Below are 21,483 nucleotides of genomic sequence, written 5' to 3'. Positions count from 1 at the left end.
CTGTTAAAGAAATTGAATGTAGAGAGATCTTGTAGCACCTCTGAGACTAACTGAAAGAAAGACGTAGACAGCAAGAGCTTTCATAGACTTCAGTCTACGAAAGCTCATGCTGTCAATTTCTTTCTTTCAGTTAGTCTCAAAAATGCTACAAGATCTCTCCACATACTGATTCTACAGACTAGCATGGCTATATCTTTGAATTTTACCACTTGAAGAAATTGAATGTTAGTTAACTTATCAGGTCTGTTACTCTTTTTTAAAAACCAAATTTGAAGTTCTACATTGTAAAGTCTGCACTTAGTGATGAACCTTGGGAAGAAAAGATCATAAGATATGGGTGGAAATAGAGTCAGGAGGGGGCATGACTTCATAAACAGGGCCCCAAAGTAGGAGACACCCAGAGAACATAGGCTTGGAATGTGAAAATCTGTGCCTCAGTATTGCACAGTTCCTTTGAATTTTGATTGCATTTTCCTCCCATTTTTGTTGGGTATCGGGTTACAAAGCCTTCCTTTTTTCTTTCAGCACTGAAATGTACAAAGTTTCCCCCCTCATTGAGCCTAATTGATTCTAATTTGCACAGTTTTATCCTAATTTGTACACCTTAACTAACATAATGCAACATTTTTCTGTTGACCTAAGTGGGAAGTGTTTATATGTATGAAAAAAAATCTGCATATTTTAGCCATTCATAGTTCTGTTTTTTTATAAGCCCTATATTTTGTAGAAATGCCCTGTAAGCCTTGCAAATATGCATATTCAATACAAGATGAGCCATACCCTTTTTGCTCAAGTCTCAGGAGGTGTGAAAGTGCTACTGCTGTCAATACTGTTGAGTCCAACTCAGTTTTCTAGTCAGGGTCGAAAAGGGTAGATGTTCAGATGCGGTAGAGTGATCAGGAAAGGAAAAGGTAGGAATAAAAAGAAAACCTAAAGGACTGGAGACAGCAAGAGAGAGTGTAAAATGCTAATGCTGAGCTGAGGAAAAACTTGGGTTAGCCTTTTGGAGGCTGGGGAAGGGGGTATGATGAAAGCTGTGAGAGCTAGCTTTGAGGAGTTAGAAATGGGGTTGTGCAGGAGTGTGTATTTGCATCAAAGATGTGACTCATTTCTGCTGCAGCTCTTAGCCTTGAGGACATGGAGCCATCCTTGAATGTCCAGGGATACAGTGATGAAAATAGCTTTCCTCAGTTATGTTTTTTTCCCCGATTGGTAGTCGCATTCTTCTCTTTCTATAGCAACTTCGAAGTTCTCATTGATCCAGTTATACTTCCCTTTCAGTAAAGGATTGTTATCTTCCATATGTATCCTGGACAATACAGCTGTATTTTACAAAGTTATGAAACTATGAGAAGCACTTATTAGGCTTTGTGTTCATATCCTGCCAATTGCGAAGGACACAGTTATGTAAAATAAAAAGGTACACCCCCCTCTTTAAAACTGTGAATGAAGCAGATGCCAGGAAAGGATTGGACTACTACTCTTTTATTAAGAGCAACACACCTCTAAAGTTGCATACATTGGTAAAGTGTGTTTGCATGTTTCCATCCAGTTATCATTAAGGCAAGCATGGGGGGCCTTTCCCCCTCCAGTTGGTTTGGACAAAATGTCTTGTTTTTTATTAGGCATGTTGGTTTGGACTTTTTGAAAGCCCAAAACATCTGAGGGTCCAGAACTTTTTCTTCACCCTCTCCATTGAGGAGTCCAAAAATGTTACTTTTGATTAAAGAAATACTTTTAACAACTATGTTGAATACTATTATGTACATCTGTCTCTTTATTTCGTAGGTGCCTTTCTTGTGGCTGTGTGCCTGTCTACCCTTGATTTTAGAGCCTTTTTGTCCTTTGATTTGCTGACTTCACTCAGTCCTATCTTTCATGTTCCTATAACTTTTAATCAACATTTATAGGGGACCTGCAGTTCAAGCCACAAAAGCTGCCGTTGGCACTAAAAAACATGACCTTAGCAAGTGGAAGTATGCCGAGTTACGTGACACAATCAATACCTCTTGTGGTAAGTAATGGTTCCTTTCACTGGGGTGAGAAGAATTCATACAGTAGCAGTTTTGATTCATTTTGATTGCTGCAGCAGAAAGGTGGGGTATAAGACTAAAGTTTATTTATTATTTATTATTTACTTGGACAGAATTCTGAAACTCTTGTCTCAATAATTAAGTCCCTGATACAAACCTAATAATAGTGGGTCGTTTATTCTTTAAGTGCTTCTTAGTTGACACTAGTAGAGAAATAAATGCTGTTTCATTCAGGTTCATAGGAAAAGGAAATATAAACAATCAAAGCTACACAGACTATCTGAACAACCAACTCCCCCAGGAGTGGGAAGGAGAAACCAGCTAACACTGAAAAATAATCTAACTATCAAAGCCAATAGGATTTTTAATTGCCAATACAAATAAAACTAAATAAAATAAGTCTCCATATTATGATTGCCTAATTTATTATTTGTAAATATCAACATCTTTGTATTCAGTAGTGCAGTTTCCTAAAAGTGCCACTAACACTGGTATGTAGAAGAAATGGGAAGGGCTTTATTATGTGCCAATTCTGCAATGCATGAACTGAGGAAAAAACTTGTTCCAATGCTATTTTCAAGATTGGCCTTTGGTTACGTACATTTTTCTTTACTGACTGCTAAACAAAAACAGGTATGCACTATTAAAAGATGTAAAAGGCATAATATTACATAAACAAAATGACAAAGCTCTAATATATCACAATAGAGACCACAAATGACTAATACATTTATTGAGACCAACACTGAACAGTATATATGGAACCAATCTTGCGAAGAGTCTATAGGAAGTGCCCAGCAGAAAAACCGAATTGTGAAGCTGTCTTGGGGAGTCCATGAATTCTTAGAAGGAATCTTGTTGAAAAGCTCCAAATTCCTGATTGCTGGATTTGCCACATAGAAGATAAGCAGTGTGCATAAATCAAGGACTGAGAGTAAGAGAACAAGTGATCCCGGAGAAATCTACAGCCTTGTTACAATACACAATATAAACATTTATACATATACACCAGATCCTATTGTGTAAAGAAAGAAAACACTGCAAAGCTGATAGTAGATGTGATTTTCAGTCCTATTTTGACTGGAAAGGTGGCATTTTTGAACATGTGTCTAACTAGTTGATTGACTGACTGACTGACTGAAGAGTTAGAAATGGGAACTATCAGCATATTGGTGGTACCAAACCCCTAGTGTCTTGACAAGGCCTCCCAGTGGTGTACATATTAAATATCACCGGGTTGAACCAGACAGAGAACCAAGAGCTATTGGCCAAAAACAGGGTTCCCCCAGCACTATCTTCTAAAGCCATTCTTCCAGGAAGAAGCAAAAGCACTACACACCAGTGACTCCAGGTTACATCCCATGGAAGCAATGAAGAACAATAGCATGACTGACAGTATTAAAAATTGCTGGGATATCCAAAAAAACTAACAGGGGTACACTCCTCTAATCTGCCTCTTTGTGCAGTTTGTTCATAATGTCAACCAAAGGTATCTTTGTCCTGTAACCAGTGTGAAGCAAGATTGAAAGGGGTGTAGATAATCTGTTTCCTCCAGGAAGCTCTGGACCTGAGAAGCCAGCACACACACAAAGATCTTCCTTGAGAATGGAGTAATGGTGACAGGCTGGTAATTATCCAGGGAAGACTTTTTAAGCAGTGGTTATGCAACAGCTGCTTTTAGGCATGGTGAAATCATGTAGTAGAAGGCATTCACCATTTACTATAACTAGTTGGCCAATCCCCCAGCCACTTTTATAAGCCAAGAAAGGCAAAAATCCAGTGTCTGCATGATAGATCTACTTGCTTAGGCTGAAAAATGTCAATTATTCCTGGAGAAGCAAGCCTTAAAGATACACCAGCCAGGACTGTATCAGCTAGACCATCCAAGTTGGATAGATCTGAGCAATTTTATCTGTAGAGTGCTGTGTAAATTGTTCACAGCAGGCTAAGTCTACGCTCTTCTCTTGCGGATCAAAATATAATAGGCCTTTCTACATAGAAGACTAGTCCTTTGGACATCTGAGCAGATGCAATGCTGGAAGAGAAAAATGCTTTGTCTCACTTTTTTCTTTTTATCCCTTCTATTGGCGCATTTACCTCCATGAAATAACCCTTTCAGCTGTTGCCCATGGTCTGATTTTTCTGCCATTTTCACACTAATTACCATACCAATAGTTTCATCAACATTGATTCCCTAGTGTTGGTTATTACCTTTGGGCCCGAGTTACTTCCGGGAACGCCTCTCCCTACATAATCCGCCCTGCACACTCAGAACATCTAGGAAGAACTTGCTAGAACTACAAACGATTAGATTAGTCTTAAATTCCCAAAGAACTTTCACTGTAGCGGCTCCGAAATTCTGGAACAGTGTCCCAGCAGAGATCCGTCTTATCACCTACTTGGATGCTTTTAAGAGGGCAATTAAGATGGATCTCTTCCAGCAAGCATACCCACCTGACCTAGTATAAGAAATATTGTTCCATTCTTGACTAAGATTTGAATATCTCTATTCCTCCCTCACTCTTTGATAGAACCTGTTTTAAAGGAACTATTTGTAAACTGTTATTGTATTTTATTATTGTGTTTTGTATATTTTATCAGGTTATAATCCTGCCTCAATCCATCTGGGAGAGGTGGGAAAATATAAATAAAATTATTATTATTATTATTATTATTATTATTATTATTATTAATTATTATTATGAAAACAAAGATATTGTTTGTCTATGCTCCATGGAAGAGGGCTTCACGTCCCTGGTTATTTCCTCACTCCAAAGGTCAACCATAGCTTCAACAGAACTGTTTGTTTGAAGCATCAGGAAAATCTCCAAATGTTGTTAGGAGGCCATCTGGGTGCATTAGCTTCTGTGAGTGGAGAATCTTAATCAGCCATCCATTCCTGCAGAGTCAGTCTAAACTCTATAAGATAGCCATACAGACAGTGTGTTTTTAAGCTGAACTGTTTGAGTTTCTTAGCACCCGTACGTTTAATAAAATATCTTATAAGTGATTAAAAAAAAAACAAGCTCCTTCCCCATTTACGTTTGTAAATGTCAATTTGTTTACCATGTAAGAAGCAGTGATACAAGTATAAATTGCTCTGAAATAATTTTACCCATGTGTTTATTTCAAGAAAACCCATAAACATTTGTTTACCTTTTTCTCACTTATTCCACTCCTGCTGTGTTTGTTTGAAATAGATATTGAACTGCTGGCAGCTTGCAGAGAAGAGTTTCACAGGCGACTAAAAGTTTACCATGCTTGGAAATCCAAGAATAAGAAGCGCAATGCAGAAACAGAACAGCGTGCTCCAAAATCAGTGACTGACTATGGTGAGCGCAAATGCTTTGTTTCTGAAAAGCAGAGAAAATTTAAGGACATAGCAGACATCTAAATGTGTCTTAAAAGTATCTTGTCAGCAATGCTCCCGAGAAAGCTAGCATTTACCATGCCAAATCCTTTATAAAAACCTCTCCAACAGAATATTTTAATAGGCAGCATATACTATTTGTATCCATTTTCTTGTGTAATCCAGAGCAAAATGTGTTAAAAGCAGGCCAGGTACATGACAGAATTGTGTCTGCAAAACAAATAGTAGGGCATACGTTGGAAAGCTGAAATAGTTTGTGTCAAGGGTGTATACCAGAGTGACCAGGCATCCTTCTTTTCCAGGACATGTCCCCCATTTCAACTTTCTGTCCAGGAGAAATTTCAAATGTTCTCTATTTTAAGCATGACCAGGCAGCATGAAGTTATAGTTACATTAGTGTTTTCAACTTAGATTTGGCAGTGTCCTACATTTGCCTTGAATGTCCTACATTTAGTGATGCTTTGTCCTCTTTCCTGGTTATGACCTCTGCTCACCCTGGTGTATACCCTCCTCTCTTCCAGGCCTGATACATATTCTCAAATTTGTGTGTGGCATACTCATTTGTAGCCTCCACTGGGCAAGCAGAGTCTTTGGGCCAAACGTTCTGCACTCTGTAATGAGAGGGGAAAAGAGCAATACCCAGTTGGTTTGTTTTTTGTAGACTCTAAACTTGGTGAATGTGTAAATAAAAACATTGGCAGAGTGTTTCATTTATAGAAAGATTCCTGCTAATTCTGCTAGCAGAAGTAAGATATCTGCCTGGCTTGGCAGATGCAGTTAGTTCACACTTGCCACTAGTTGGATGTTTTGTACTTAGGGGGGATTGTCCCAAGGAGTTGGTTAATGCTGATAATTTTTATTAGGGGTGAACAGTACTGGTTGTGCTTTCCATTTTCAGTTTTAATATAAAGCTCATTAGAGTCTCTGTTCTGAAGCATATATTGGCTCAAGAACACTTGCCCCCAAAGTATTCCAGTTCTTAGCAAAGCTTGGTGTTTCCAGATCTTAATCTTGAAATGCCTTCTAGGTAGGTTGGCAGATCAGAGACATGTTGTTAATAAAGATATGAAAACCATACAAGAAACCAGATACGTTTTATCCCAGATGTTGTAAGCAGTAAACAAATGGAAAGAAACATTCTCTCATTCTTTTTCTACAGAGAGGCAGGAATTACTGGATGTTCATGATATACAACTACTTTAATTATTTACAAGTGTATGTCATTTTACAGCTACTGCAGTTATGATGGACATTCCTGTGCAAGCTGCCTGTTTATTTCATTCAAAGAATAAACTTTGAGTAGAGGATGTCTTAAACCTATTCTTCCTTGGCTGGCCGAGACATATTTTTGCTTTTTCAGAGTGCTATTGGTCTGAGCCTTCTCCAAACCATAGCAGGGAAATATCTTGCTAGATTTGATATGCTAGATATGATATTCATTGAAACATCTTTTTAGGAAACAGAGCAGTGTGGAACTATGCATCTCCAGATTTCCCCATGCTGTGCAGGAAAGGAGTTTCTTTCTCTCTTGAGCCAAGCAGAAAGAATCCTGGGTGATTGATTGCTGTTAAACAAACAGAGTCCCTTTCCTGCCCATGCTGCCAATGTCTGGGGAGTGAAAGTTGAAACAAAGGCTGAAACACTGAAGCAGAAAGCTTCAGTTAGAGTCCCTCTTGCTGCATGCAGACATACACACACTGAAGGAGCCTCCAAGTCTTACCTTTGACATCCTTGGGTCATGGCAAATCCATAATTTTGGCCCCAAAACCTGCCCTCGGCTTATGCATGAGATCTACAGTTATCCAACAGAAGACTACATTGACGTAAAGATAGAAGCAAACAGGTTAAGCACCAGTCAATGAGTATCAGGTCCAGTATTTTCTTCTTGTAGTTTCCAACCAGATGCTTATGGGAAGCCTAAAATCAGGACCTGAGAGAAATTGCTCTGGTCCATTGTTGTTCTGCAGCAAAGGTTGCTCTGCATTCATTATTGGATGTAACAGATAGCTCTCAAGAAAAGTTAAAAATTGAGAACTTTGGCTTCCATGAGATAGTCATGAATGGACTAGGCAGGTGGTTTGGACCACCAGAGATCCACTCCTCCACTGGCTTCTCTTACTGCCCATCTGTGTTTCATTCCTTGCAGATTCCCAAGTTAGCTATGGTTTACTGTTATGTTGGCTTTGACATTCCATGTCTAAAACAGACTTCTCCCCCTTTCCACTATAAAACTTTCTGACCTTATGTGCATGTGAGAGAAGCAGAAACCCAAAAGGCAGGCTTTCCTAGAACAGGATGAACCCTTACATTATATCCAATTTGTTTCCTGTTTCATGTCCTTCCCATTGGTTGGTTGAGTACGACTAATGACACTTTTCATTGAATTATTGGAAATGTTAAATTTTCCACATTGCTCAGGCTGGAATGTTGTCTGGTGTCTTCAGTATCAAATGTTTGTTTGCAGATTTTGCACCATTTATGAACAACTCAAGTAAGTGAGGGAAATGGTATCTTTCAACTAATTTTAAAGGATGGGCAAATGTAGGCTCTGTTTTACTAATACAATAGTGTTTTGCTACATTTATGTAAATCAGGATCTATTCAATAATAGTTTTGTGGTCTAAAATTGCTCAAGAAATAGCGGTGATTGTGGGGAAACAGTGACTGAAGAAGATATACAAATTGTCCTAGATTGTCCTATTGTAGTAATTACAGAAAAGAGTAATTAATCTGAATTATAAATCTGCATGCCCTTTCAGTCGACCATTTGTTCGTCTTAGATACCTGTAGCAAAACACTACTATTGTCATTAATGAACTAACCTTTAGAACAAAAACTAATGTCTAATGGGCTCAATATAAAAGAGATTTACTGCCTCTGTTGCAGGGAAGGCACTTGGTTCACGGTGTAGTTGATCTTTAAGGGGGAGAGTGCAGGTGTATGCAAGAAAAAGACCTGTCATATACCATCTAATTCCCTGAAAAGGCTCCTTAATTCTTAGCCCTCATGCTTCACTACTGTGCTAGTGAAGCCAAAGCCTCAATTTTCTGCAAAGTACATAGAGATTCTTTATAGAGATTGATTAAATTGTTTCTAAGGCCAGGTAATTCAAATAGAATTAAACAGAACTCCATTTTTATCTAGAATTTTCCTAGGTAAAATTGTCTAGAGTATAATGTTTTCTGTTAATGTTGATTGCTAAATGGTAGATAATTATGATCAAAACCTGGAAGGTGTCTCCCCCCCCCCCCCCAGGTCTTTTTCCTCATTTCCTTACTTTCTTCTTATGGATATGTGGCTTTATTCTCCAATGGTACTAATGATGGGAAATATTTCATCAGATACTACTTTCTGCTCTGGGCTAAACAGTTGTCATTTCTACATGTATACATACAATATTTGTAGCAATTGACATTTTTCTTTCTGTTCATAGTTACAAACATCCTGTCTGTAGATATAGAGGGAACATAAATAAATTGCATGTGACAGCAGTTTCCTCTGTGTCACCTTAACCCAAATTCAAAGCCATATTTACTACTTAATGGTCAATTGACTTGCAGTCAGAACAATGTGGTGTTAATTTTTCCTTTATATCTAATTACTTATCTGTGTTTTATGTTAGTTGATCATAACAAACTGAAGTTCATAACTCTTGCCTTTTTAAAACCACGTAATACAGTGGGCCCTTGTTATCCGCTGGGGTTTGGTTCCAGGACCCCCTGTGGATAACAAAATCTGTGGATGCTCAAGTCCCATTAAATGCAATGGCATAGCAAAATGGTGTCCCTTATATACAGTGGCAAAATCAAGATTTGCTATTTGGAATTTTTACTATTTTAAAAAATATTTTCAAGTCATGGATGCTTGAATCTGTGGATAAAAAATCCATGGATAAGGAGGGTTGATTGTAGTCCTTTCTTGGGTGAATGCAAAAAAGACAAATTGATCTAGAATAAACTACTCAAGCTCAGTTACCTAAACATTACCTCTAGCAGGTTTTGGTGGGGATGGACTCTCATGAGCATGTTTCTAGTAGTGCATCAGAAACTTGTAATGCTATCCTATTTTAAACTGCTATTATAGGCTGCTGGCACACTGCAGAATTAATGCAGTTTGATACTGTTTTAACTGGCATCGCTCTATCATTTGGGATCCTGGGATTTGTAGTTTGTTATGGCGCCAGAACCCTCTGGCAGAGAAGGCTAAATGTTGCACAAAATACAGGTCCCAGAATTCCATAACACTGAACCATGGCAGTTAAAGTGATGCCAAACTGCATTAATTCTGAATATAGATGTAGCCCCAGTCTCAACTTCAATCAGCCCTCCATATCAGCAGGCTTGCCATCCATGGATTGGAGCACTGGATGGCCCTGCCCTATTATTGTCAATGGCAGCTCATGTTCATGGCCATGCCAAATGCGGCCACGTGCCTATTGTGTATTCATTGACAGTAATGGGACTTAAGGTCCCATGTTTTTTGCTGTCTGCAGGCAGTGGTCTGGAATGGAACCTGCACAGATATGAAGGGCTGACTGTATAATTAAATATTTTAGTGGCATTTTTGCAAAACTCAGGTCTTTGATATTCAAAAAACTGTCATGTCCTTCTTTATGTTAGAATATGAGATTGGAGGCTTTCTCAATTCTTTCTCATTCCTCACTTTTTTACATTACATTTGCATCCACCACATCATTTAAGGTGCATTGCCTGGATTTTTAATAAGTGCTTTCAATAATTCTCAATAAACTATTGTTCATTTGAGATTCTTGATGTAATTCAGAAGGCCCTTTTCATGTTCACCAAGTCAGCATGGATCTGAATTGTTGCTTGGGCTAGACTCACTAGAAAGGTATTATAGTGCACAGGCAGACAACCTCAGCAGTCCTGACTTCAAGCTCCCCTGCAGTTGTGATGACTGAAAACATGATGGGAAATGTAAGAAATAGTCTGTTTTTATTTCCTCTTCTGCCCTCAAATATATGATGATATTTTCAGACTTTTCCTGCTTTTTGCACAAATTAAATTAAAATAAAATAAAGGGAAGACTCTGAAGACTGATTTTGATGCTTTTGATAGTTATCTATATTCACACTGGTTATTTCTCATAGCTCAACAGAATGCAGCAAGTCAGTTAGCTGCTAGGCAGCAGCCGGAGACTGAAGTGAATCGGCAGCAACGTTACTTCCGCATTCCCTTCATCCGCCCAGCAGACCAATACAAGGATCCCCAGAACAAGAAGAAAGGCTGGTGGTATGCCCACTTCGATGGACCATGGATTGCTCGTCAGATGGAGCTTCATCCAGATAAGCCACCCATCTTGCTAGTGGCTGGTTGGTATTTGGTTTAATTTTGTATTAGATTTAGAATGCCATGCTAGCTTTTCACGTGACAGGGGGTTTTGAAGCAGGAAATTAGTCACCTGTTTGAATTCAGATTGGTATTTACAGTGGCCCCTTGGTATCCGCTGAGGTTTGATTCCAGCACGCGCACACACACACGCGCGCGTGCGTGTGCGCGTGTATACCAAAATCTATGGATGCTCAAGTTCCATTAAATACAGTAGCATAGTAAAATGGTGTCCCTTGTATAAAATGACAAAATCAAGGTTTGCTTTTTGGATGTGTGTGTGTGTGTGTGTGTGTATGTATGTGTGTATATATATGTGTGTGTGTGTGTGTTGAATATTTTCAAACCATTGATGCTTGAATCCATGGTTAAAGAATCCATGGATATGGAGGGCTGACTATATATGTAAGACACTGAATCTTATTTTAAATATAGATGTCTTGCTTTTCTCTGTAAAGCTAGGATAGCTGTAAATGGGTGAGAAACATGGACCTCAGACACTGTTTGACTACAACTCCTGTCATATCTAGTCAACTCTCATTAGTGGTGAGAGATAATGGAAGTCTCAGCCCAACAATCTCCCATTCCCCACCCCAGGTTCTGTTAGGAATACCCATTCCGTATTCAAAACAATGTCAGCAACCCATTGTTTGGAGTTTCTATCACTTAGCATTTTGCTTTGCATCACAGATGAGCCCTTAAAGGTTCTTGGAAATCTAAATACAGCATTTTGGGTGGTGAGGTGAGCTACTGCCTCAAAAAGCTATTTCTATGTACACACACACACACACACTCTTCTTTTGGTGCTCAGACAATATGCTTAAGATGGAAGTGATGCCTATTTTCACTGTGACTCCATTCCCAATCTTTTAGGGATATGTTTTAAGCAAAATGTGTTCTTAGCTAAAATAGCTGTTGGTTTAGTCCAGCATAGCAGAAATTAGAAACCCAAGGTGCACTATATGAAATACAGCCTTTTCTGAATTTCAGGCAAAGATGATATGGAGATGTGTGAGCTGAATCTTGAAGAGACTGGCCTGACTCGTAAGCGTGGTGCTGAAATTTTGCCGAGACAGTTTGAAGAGATTTGGGAGCGCTGTGGGGGAATCCAGTATCTTCAAAATGCAATTGAGAGCAAACAAGCACGGCCTACTTATGCAACTGCTATGTTGCAGAACCTGTTGAAATAAATAGTCACTTTGCACATTCACATTTGGTGTTTTGAAACCTTCTCCCACCTTAACAATAAAGGGAAATAGTGCCTCTGAGTAACAGAGGACTCTTATGCATTCTATAATCATATAGATATATTTAATATAAACAGATTTTATTAATGTGGCGGTTTTAATTTGTACTTCTGATGTTTGTGTAGTGAATTCATTAGTTCCTTGGATCTAAGCATTTGTTTCAGTGAAGTATGTTGTTTGCTTTTGTTCATACATTGACTCTTTTTCATATAGCATTTCTCATGACACTAATGCTGTAACGTAGGATAATGTATTATGAGGATCTAAGTACATAGCTACGATGAGCTGCATTTTCTTTTCTGCCTATAGAGTACCTCCTTTGTAATACTCAGAACGTTAGTTTCTTCAGGATAACATAGCACAGTGTTCCTCACCATGGAGCCTTCCAGATACTTGTGGCTACAGCTTCTGTCAGCCCCCATAAGCGGACCAGTGGCGTTGCTATCCAATACATCTGGAAGGCACCGAGTTGAGGCTAGTAGGTGTAATATGAAGGCAACATTGCACCTTCTAACTGGAATTGTGAGGCCTTAATGTTAACTTCTTTTGTTTAGAAGTTAAAGCAAACTTTTATGAGACAAAGGAGTACATGTGTAGAGTCTGAAATGTTTGGTATCTATATACATTCAATTATGAAAAAAATATTTGAGGACATGTCTTGGGTGAATTGCAGGATTTCACTTGTTGAAAGCAGAACAATTCTGTATGAAGTACATTAATAATAATGGAAACACTGAAACATTTTGGTGCATATTTAAGTAGTTGAATTTGTGTGTTTTTCCTTTTTTAAATAACTTTATTTTTTACAACATGAATTCCTTCAAGTGATTTTGTTTTTATTTTTCTGTCATAAGTTTCTTAGAAATCCTTTCACAGTCTTTCAAATGTTACTTCACAAATGTTACCTAAAATATATCACTAGATCCACTTAGAGGATAAGGGAAATGGCTTCCATTTTTCAAGAGAACAAAAACCTGATTGGACTATACTAATCTGAATTTTGTACTTCCTTTGTACTTTCATGAAATGCACATGGATTCTGTAGCTTTTCTCAGACTTTTTTCAGATTCTTGATGAGTGGCACAGCATTGGCATTTCCAGACATGATGTTCTGCTTCAAATAATTTGACTTCATAGTGTAAAAGTAATAAACCATTTCTTCTAATCTTGCAGATTATTTTTAGCTAATCTTCCAATTTCAGACTTTGTAGGTTCCTCTTTTTTGACCATGCTATCCTTGATGGTAATTAAAATTTTAATGTATAACAATTACTGGTTTCATACAGATTTAAGTTACCTTTTAGATATTGCTGGATAGCCCCTATTGCTTGTTCATATCAGCAGACTAAGCCTTGGTTTTATCTCAGTGTTAGGAGATTTGTGGAAATAAAGCAACATTGTCTGCAGGTTTTTTTTAAAGCCCTAAATACAGACCACACTTGGGGAAGATTTCATTCCTTTATTATATATTTTTAAAAAAACTAATTACACTTGTGGTTTCTAATTTTTAAATCTTCAAATGTACTTTTCAGATACAGAGTTATCATCATCTTCTGTCACAGCATGCCAGTGGGCAGAAATAATATCCAGATTGTAGCAAGTGTAAGAAAAAAGTGTCTCTGTGCCTTCTAAGGTTCAGCCAGGGTGGGAGGATGTAAAAATTTAACATATTTATAACACCCATTGAAATCTGAACATCTTTTGGGCTCATGAAGATAGTCTTCCATTCCCATCCTCACACTGTTGAAATGGCTTCCTGCATCCACCTGCACTCAGACCAACAAGCAGGTGGTTGATGTAGCTGGCATTTGGGTTCAGTTTAGTCTGTTTCTGCTCCAGCTTTTTATTGGTTGTGTCTACTGTCAAAATCCATCAGAGGTTGCATATGGAGATTTGATAAAACATTGAGAACCAGTGCTTGTATCTAAAAACTTCTTCCTCGAGGAGAAAATAGTTCTCACTCAAGGAGAAAAGCTTTGATTTCTACTGTTTTCCACTTCCTTGAGCCTTAGTTTCCAATGCTACACTGCAAGGCATTCCAGAGGTACCATGATCCCCAGGAATGGCATTTTGGCCCTCAAAAAGAAGCCATGTGGATGAAATATAAAGCTGATTAGGTTGGCATCCCACAGAATAGTGTGAATGGAACTTCTCTTGGATCATTTTTCGAGATCCAAGTTCAAGTGGGTTTTGGACATACACATCCGACAAGAGGAGTCTTGTCTCTTTTGTCTATGTAAGGCTTAATTCAGGGGTTTTTTCGTTGGGTTAAATTAAGGTGAAATAAAACATAAATTAGTAAATTAGAAATCTTGTTGAATAATGTTGAAGTGAGCCCAAGGTACAGGACCAGGCAACCTTTTTGCCCGAATGCAGTGATGGGAGGTGAGTTGGGGACATGTAAGAATGAACAGAGGGTTTGGCTAGTCTTGGTACCCCTCCCCATGCTTCCCATACTTACCCTTTCCCTGTGCACAAACACCCTGCCTTAAACCTTGCCTCTCTTTCTGCACTGAAATTCCATCACAATCTCCCCTCCTCAGCTGACTGGCACTGTAGGATTTTTTCTAGGGCCCATCAACTGGGGAGAGGGAGACTGGCACACAGGCATAACTTGACCGATGTGTCATCTTCCCCATCTACACTGCATCCACCAAACAGCTAAAGAACAGCTGTTCTGTGTCCTGGGGAGAGTTTGGTTGTGACCAGGCAGGTCATCACATCAGCTTAGTCCATCAGGAAAGAGTAAATTAATTAGGAAGATGGTGAATAAGGATGCTCTTTCCACTGTGCCACCCTCTCTTTTGTGATCCTGCTCTCCTCAGTCTACTGGACAACTGAGCAGTGAGCTGGGGGAGGATGAATCCTGGGACTTTATCGCACAGGGCTCCTGGGATGCAACGAGGATGGTCCCAAAGGAGCCAGGAATGGAATGGAATGAGTGGGGGATGCATTTTACTGCACACAGAGTCCCTCATTCATTCCGTTCCCTGCCCTTCCGTTCCCAGTCTGTTTCAGAGCGGAGGAGATTTTCGAGAACTATTTTGAACAGTTCTCAAAAATCTCCTCTGGAACAGATGAGGAACAGATGGGGAATGGAACGGAAGGAGTGAGGGATTTGTATGTGTGATAAAATGCATTCCTCACTCATCCCTCACTCATTCCCAGCCCCTTCTGTTCCGTTCTGAGACCGATCCCTGGGACTCACAAAAGCATCCAGGAAGTACATTTTGCCTGTGCTTTATTTGTTATCACATTTGGTTACAGCTAATATGGGAGCTTATCTCATTAACAAATAAGCCGACTTACCTCTTCTGGCTTGAATTCCCGATCTGGGATATCCCCGGATGTTATCATACCTAAATAGCTACCTATCTAGCCAAGAGGCCACCACCATCCCGTTTCAAAGCCTCACTCAGCTGGCCAATTTTTGATGTCAGAAACTCCCCAACTTCAAAAAAAGTGCTGGCTGAGCGAGGCTTCGACTCAGGATGCATCCCGGGTAGATAGGTGGCGATTTAGGTATGATAACATCTGAGGGCATCCTAGATCCTGAATTCAAGCTGGAAGAGGTAAGATGGCTTATTTGTTAATGAGATAAGCTCTGTAGTCAAAACTGGTGAATTCCAGCTAAAGGTGTCCTTGATCAACTTGGCTTTTTGACTGGTTTTAAGTGGGACTTTGGACCAAAATTACAGAAGGTTTTTTGACCTTGTGTGTTTTATTTCAACAGTGAAATGTAGATGAAGGGAAATAAAATTGGAGCAACAGTAGAGGGGAAAGGTTGCACAACCTCCTCTTTGCAAGTCATGTTTCCCAGAACATTTGCCCACCACAAACAGTTTTTCTCCCAGCTGGAAAAGGATACGCCACCTTCATATTTTACTTTATTTGGGTTAGAGTGCAGCATGGAGGACAACATCAATTGCAAAAGTGGCCGTCAGAGTTAAGTCACCTTTCCTCCCACTGCTGCTCCAGTCACACAGCTTGAATAGCAACTACTAATGTCTAGGATCCTGGTTTGCCCCCAAATTGTTTCTGAGTTTGGCTGGTTGAGAACTTTTGATGATAGCTTTGAATCACATTCAATTGAAGTAGTGAATTCATTTGGCTTGTTATCAGTTACCTCTCTTGGATATAATAGCCATTTGTATGGTGTTGTTTAAGGAAAGGGACAAAAATAATCGGGGGGGGGGGGCGGGCACTGATGAACTATTTTTCTGTGTATGCTGGATACAGCTATGTTTCTCTCAATTCCCTATTAAGGGAGAGATGCACTCCTAGTTCTTTTATGCTCATTTCTATACATTTTCTATATATCTTCTGTGTCTTCTCAGACTATTTTTTGAGCAGAACTTGAACCACTTGCTTCAGTCTGTAGAATGGTTTTAGCTGACCTCTGCCACTCACTCTCTTTGTAAGAAACCATCCACACTTGAACCAAACACCCCGTCAAATTGATAAGTGCCACAGGTAAAAAGAGAAAGGTAACATGTATACAGCTGTAGTTTAATTTCCTTTTTCCGTTGTAATTTATCCGTAAGAATTTTCAAAAATGGGGTGTGTGCTCTAAGATTTATAGAGGTGTGCAAAAATTATAATTGGAAAAAAAGTGTTCATTTTCCTCCGCCTATGAAGAAAAACAAGGTAAGATGTGGGTCATCAAATAAAACAAGAAATATTTAAATGGGATGCCATATTAACATTACTAACACTGAGTTAGTTGAATTGTTGAATATAGCATCTCATATCTTTCATATAATCCTACTTGATGTTTTAGCATGAAAATGAATAGCAAATGTGTTTTACTCAAGGGGAGCTAATCTTGTATAAATTGGAATTAGGAAATGTTTCCTGCTATTTTTGTATTCATGATCTATGTGCTGTTTAAAAAAACAACAACAGGAAGATTGACTGACAAATGCATGTACATCATTTGATTAAACCTGAATGTGTGACACATTTTGTTTTGAGGGTATTTAATATGATATAGAAATGTCCTTGTAGTGTTTGGACTGTGATGGTTGTTTTGCATTTAAAAGCCATCACATTCTGGTTACAGCCATTTGATGATGAAAATGCTGGTGTGAACCTAGGCTAAGTTTCAAGATGTAGCAGTCCAAGGCTGCATCCACATTGCAGAAATAATCTAGTTTGACACCACTTTTACTGCCATGGCTTAGTGCTCTGGAATTCTAGAAACTAGTTTTGTGGGACATTTAGCTTTCTCTGACAGAGCTCTGGTGCCACAACAAACTACAATTTCCAGAATTCCATAGTATTTAGCCGTGGCAGTTAAAGCAGTGTCAGACTAGATTATTTCTGCAGTGTCTATGCAGCCCAAGTTATAGGACCAAGATCTGCACCTCTATTGTCCTTCAGAAAACAACCCAAATGTCATGAACTTTCCATTCCATTCTACTAATCTTCTTTAATTATATCTTTTTATCTCTGGCTTTATTTCCTCCTAAACCATTTCAAGTAGTTTGTCAAATTACCTTAATTATGTACTGAAAATTGCAGCAAAATAAATTTACTCTGCTGATCTCTCTCTGGAGTTTTATTTGTTTAAGAAAGAATGGGAATAACTGGGGAGTTCTGTAAACTCCATTGGCTTTTTTCAATTTGATGTTCAAGTTAAAGGAAATAAATGGGAATATTGGATAGGAAAGGATAGTAGCTTCTTTTTAAAATTAGTTTCATAAACTGTTTGGTTTATAATGCTATGCTAAATAGAAAAGAGAATGCTTTAGAACTTCTAGAAATGTGGTGAAGGTGCTGCTTAGATTTGTTACATGAAATACAAAACAAAGCTGGTTTTAGAATCACTAAGTCAGAAAGATGGAAGTGGCACCATAGAACAACAAGTCCAATCCCCTGGTCAGTGCAGGAACTCCATCTAGAGCAGTGTTTCCCAAACTTTGATACTCCAGATATTTTGGACTTCCAAGTCCCGAAACCCTAGCCAGTTTGGCAAATTCTGGGAGATGAAATCCAAAATATCTGTAGGAACAAAGTCTGGGAAACACTGACCTAGTGCGCCCCCAGCAGGTATCTCACCGGCCTCTTTTTGAAGACATCCAGAGAAGGATGCCCCACCTTCTTTGGTTTAAAATGGTTGGAGGAAAAATGTTATCATTCACTTTGGGGGAAAAAAAGTCAGTCATGTCTTCAATGAATAAAGGAGAGCAGATGTGGCATATATTTATTTAAAAATCTAGAACAATAGTAATATTTCTTGTTGAGATTGTGAAATATTTTTCCCAATGTCCTTAGTATTTATTTAATTACTGTTTTATTTTTTTTTTTGGAAACTTAACTATAGTAATGGTTAAGATTTTTTAAAAACACAGGCATGTATGCAGTATGGAACATAATAGAAGCAATGCTTTTACACAAAGACCCAGTTAAATAATTTTATTGTTTTATTGAAATACAAAACATTCTCATCCAGCAAAGATATTTGGTAATTTATATTGGATATTGATAAGTTATGGTCAAGAACATCTGTTTCATAATGAAAATCAAAGTGTAAAAATGGTTTCTATTGCTTGACTAGTAGAAATTTATATGAATAAGCACATACAAAAAAATATATAGTTCTGAAATGAAAATATAGTGACTACAATGAGAAGTCTAATTTATACAACCACCAATAGTGTCTGGTGTGTATGTGATTGGATGTCTCCGCAGGCATTCCCTAAAAATGTTATCTAAGTTGTGAAATAGTACCTTGGCTTCCATGTAGGCTCCCCAGTGATTTCAAGATTCTCCATTTACACATAAGGAATGTTACACCACTAAGCACTGTAAAACTCAAAAACACCAACAAACAACAACTTTCTGGGACATGCATTTCTAATGCACCATCTATGAGCCACGTGAGAATGTAACTTCTTGTTAGGCAATTTTCTTCACATCACAGCAAAATAAATAGATGAAGATTAGCTCAACTTTTACGTACCGAACGGTAAACGTGTTAAAAGCAATTAACCATTTTATTGCTTAGATAAGCTGTAACACCTAAATGCACACAGGGAGGAGGTGGTTCGGGGTACCATGGATTATACCCAGAGCAGAAATGCACTTGATAAATTGAAGTAAAAAGACCTGCTGTTCAGTAAGGAAGGAAGCAATGTTAAACTGCAGTAAAATACTGCCACTTAAAGAGTGCTGTTCCTAAGCACATCTACTCGAGAAAGTAATTGTGGCTTTGGATATTCTATACAAATGGAGAGAGAAAGGTAGTATAACAGGAGCTGTGGTGTTTCCTTTTATGTTGCCTCTTTAGACTATCTGAAGTGACTTTGTATTCCAGCCTCTCTTAACCTGTATCTTTCTTTCCTGTACTACCCACTTTGTTTCAAGCATCTGAAACACTTGATTTTTTAAAAGTAGAATGGGTTATTTTGTATTATGTAGTGTTTAGTATACAGTACTATATTTGGTTTTTAAAAAAATATATATTAGCTGTGCCCAAATGTTGCTAGCTGAGAAGTCTTGTACAGTAGTGGTTGCGATACTGTGAAGACTGTATTTTATGGTCTGTTGCAGCTTTCCCAACCTTATCTTTTCCAGGGTATAGGTAACAGCAAATATGTCTTATATAGAACACAAAGTATGTCGGTTAATTCTTAAAATAGTACTTTATAGAAAGCTGCATCCATTTGTTTCAGGTAAAGAAGTGCAATAATTTTGAGAATCTATTCTATTTTATTAGATATCATTGGGTACTAAGACTAAAACCTGACAACTGGCTAGAAAACTAAGCTTTGGCGGGTTACAGACCGCCGAAAAGTGGCAGTCTGCTGCCGCCGCCAGTTGCAGCATCCGGGAACCGCAGCAGCCAAACGGCACGGTTCCCGGATGCTGCAAAGAAGGAGCACGAAAATCGTGCTCCTTCCTGCGCCCTGGAAGAGATGCCGCAAGTGCCGAAGTGCGCACTCACGGCGTCATTTCCGGGGCGCAACATGCGGACGCAGTGCGTCCGCTATGTCAAGATGGCGCCGGCCGTGTGGAACGGCTGCCGCCATTTCATATGGACTCAGTCCGTACTAGGGTTAGGGGCGTCTCTTCCAGACACCCCTTTCTAACCCTAGTACGGACTGAGTCCGTGCTAGGGTACCCGTTTGTAACGGGCCATTGTTTCCTATTGTAAGCCTTGAATAAGCTCCCTCATTATGCATCTCCAGTTATTACACCTATAACAGTTACTAATACATTTCTGACTCTTGTCCCATTATTTAGTATGCATGCCAGCCATTTTGCTGTCCCTTTCAAAATTCAGGATAGAACACCACAGGTTTTAACATTTCCAGCACAAACTTCTGCATATGCATCTAAGCTTAAAGATAACAAAAAATATTCATTATATAAACACTGTACAGTTATTAAATACATTTAGCACTGTATTCTTGATAATATGTATTACAGGTAATGAAATTCAGCAGTTCTGAGGAAAGTAGATGCAGCCACCGTTTTCTTTTTTCTTAGCAAAAATAAACTTCAGTTAAAGTGTTCTTTGCCTTTATGGGGGGAAAATAGATTGGTAGCCTTCTGAAGTCTTTGATGCTGGTCTTCTCAAAGACTCAATTGGTGAGTGAATATCACACGAGGAAGTCCTGTTGCTACAAAAAGGAAGGGAGGAAGGAAAAAAAGAAAGAGAAAGAAAGAAAGAGGAGGGAGGGAGAGGAAATAGGGAAAAAAGCCTGTCAAAACCATTTTGGAAAGCTTTAAACCAACTCTGATTCCAAAATCATTTAGAAAAGTGTAAATTTGTGGACCGAAACTCGAGGTTGCTGTTGGGATAAAGTCTTATGCCCAGGTATTTCCCTTTTTATTTTTTTCTAGATTCCCTGAGAAGCTGGGGAATTTCTTACACACATACTGTCCTAAATGCTGTTGTTCAATCTGATTAAAGTAAAATCATTGAATCAGTGGGACTTACCTATGGGTTGATAATCATTCAACTACTGATTGAATGGGTCTACTCTAGTTGAAACTAACCAACAGGTTGCCAACTGTGAGAATATTCAGCAGTAGTCCTCCCATCCACCTTTTGTCACTTGCTAACAGGACAATTTGGAGGGCTCCTCTGGTCCAGATTTTCTTATTTAATGCCATCTCAGCATTGCTGAAATAATCAGCTTGGCTGCTATTCCTCTTAGCTCTGTTCATTGCTTGTTTCATCCCCAGTACAACATAATAAAGTCTGCCCTTTCTTTATGCGGGGGATCCGTTCCAGACTCCCCCACGTAAAACAAATACCGCCTATGCTTGAGCCCCATTTAAATGAACGGTGTTTGTGTGCGTGGCGGCACGCGCACGCCACAGGCACACACCCATTTGTCCTTATGGGACACGCCGCCCCTTCCTCCCCATGCGGCTTTCAGCATATGCTGAAAACTGCGTAAAGTGCACCTGTGTATGACGCAGCACACTAATATATTGTAGTTTCATTCTGTTTTAAATTGAAGTGAAGTTTC

At 38.8% G+C, this 21,483-nt stretch overlaps 2 protein-coding genes across 10 annotated transcripts in view; one reads left to right on the top strand and one right to left on the bottom strand.

Annotated features, from left to right (window-relative positions):
* MYO6 (myosin VI) overlaps positions 1-17,514 on the top strand; it is a 160,801-nt gene extending 143,287 nt beyond the window's left edge. For 2 of the 3 annotated variants that reach the window (XM_089530894.1, XM_089530893.1), the window contains 5 exons: positions 1,911-2,014; positions 5,234-5,365; positions 7,868-7,894; positions 10,514-10,735; positions 11,742-17,514. In XM_089530894.1, coding sequence (XP_089387020.1) covers positions 1,911-2,014; positions 5,234-5,365; positions 7,868-7,894; positions 10,514-10,735; positions 11,742-11,941 — 685 coding nt within the window. In that variant the 3' untranslated portion in view covers positions 11,942-17,514. The remainder of the gene's footprint in view (positions 1-1,910; positions 2,015-5,233; positions 5,366-7,867; positions 7,895-10,513; positions 10,736-11,741) is intronic. The other variant, XM_089530895.1, reaches the window with a different exon arrangement.
* Positions 17,515-18,406: 892 nt separating this feature from the next.
* Positions 18,407-21,483, bottom strand: part of IMPG1 (interphotoreceptor matrix proteoglycan 1) — a 131,600-nt gene continuing 128,523 nt past the window's right edge. For 5 of the 7 annotated variants that reach the window (XM_089530885.1, XM_089530890.1, XM_089530887.1 and 2 more), the window contains one exon: positions 18,407-20,625. The gene's annotated coding sequence lies outside the window, so the exon portion shown is untranslated. The remainder of the gene's footprint in view (positions 20,626-21,483) is intronic. The other 2 variants (XM_089530886.1, XM_089530891.1) reach the window with 1 other exon arrangement.

This window comes from Sceloporus occidentalis, unplaced genomic scaffold (assembly GCF_023333645.1).
Source record: "Sceloporus occidentalis isolate IW3139 unplaced genomic scaffold, rSceOcc1.0.p SCAF_6, whole genome shotgun sequence".
Lineage (NCBI taxonomy): Eukaryota > Metazoa > Chordata > Lepidosauria > Squamata > Phrynosomatidae > Sceloporus > Sceloporus occidentalis.
This window is presented reverse-complemented; position numbering and strand designations above follow the sequence as displayed.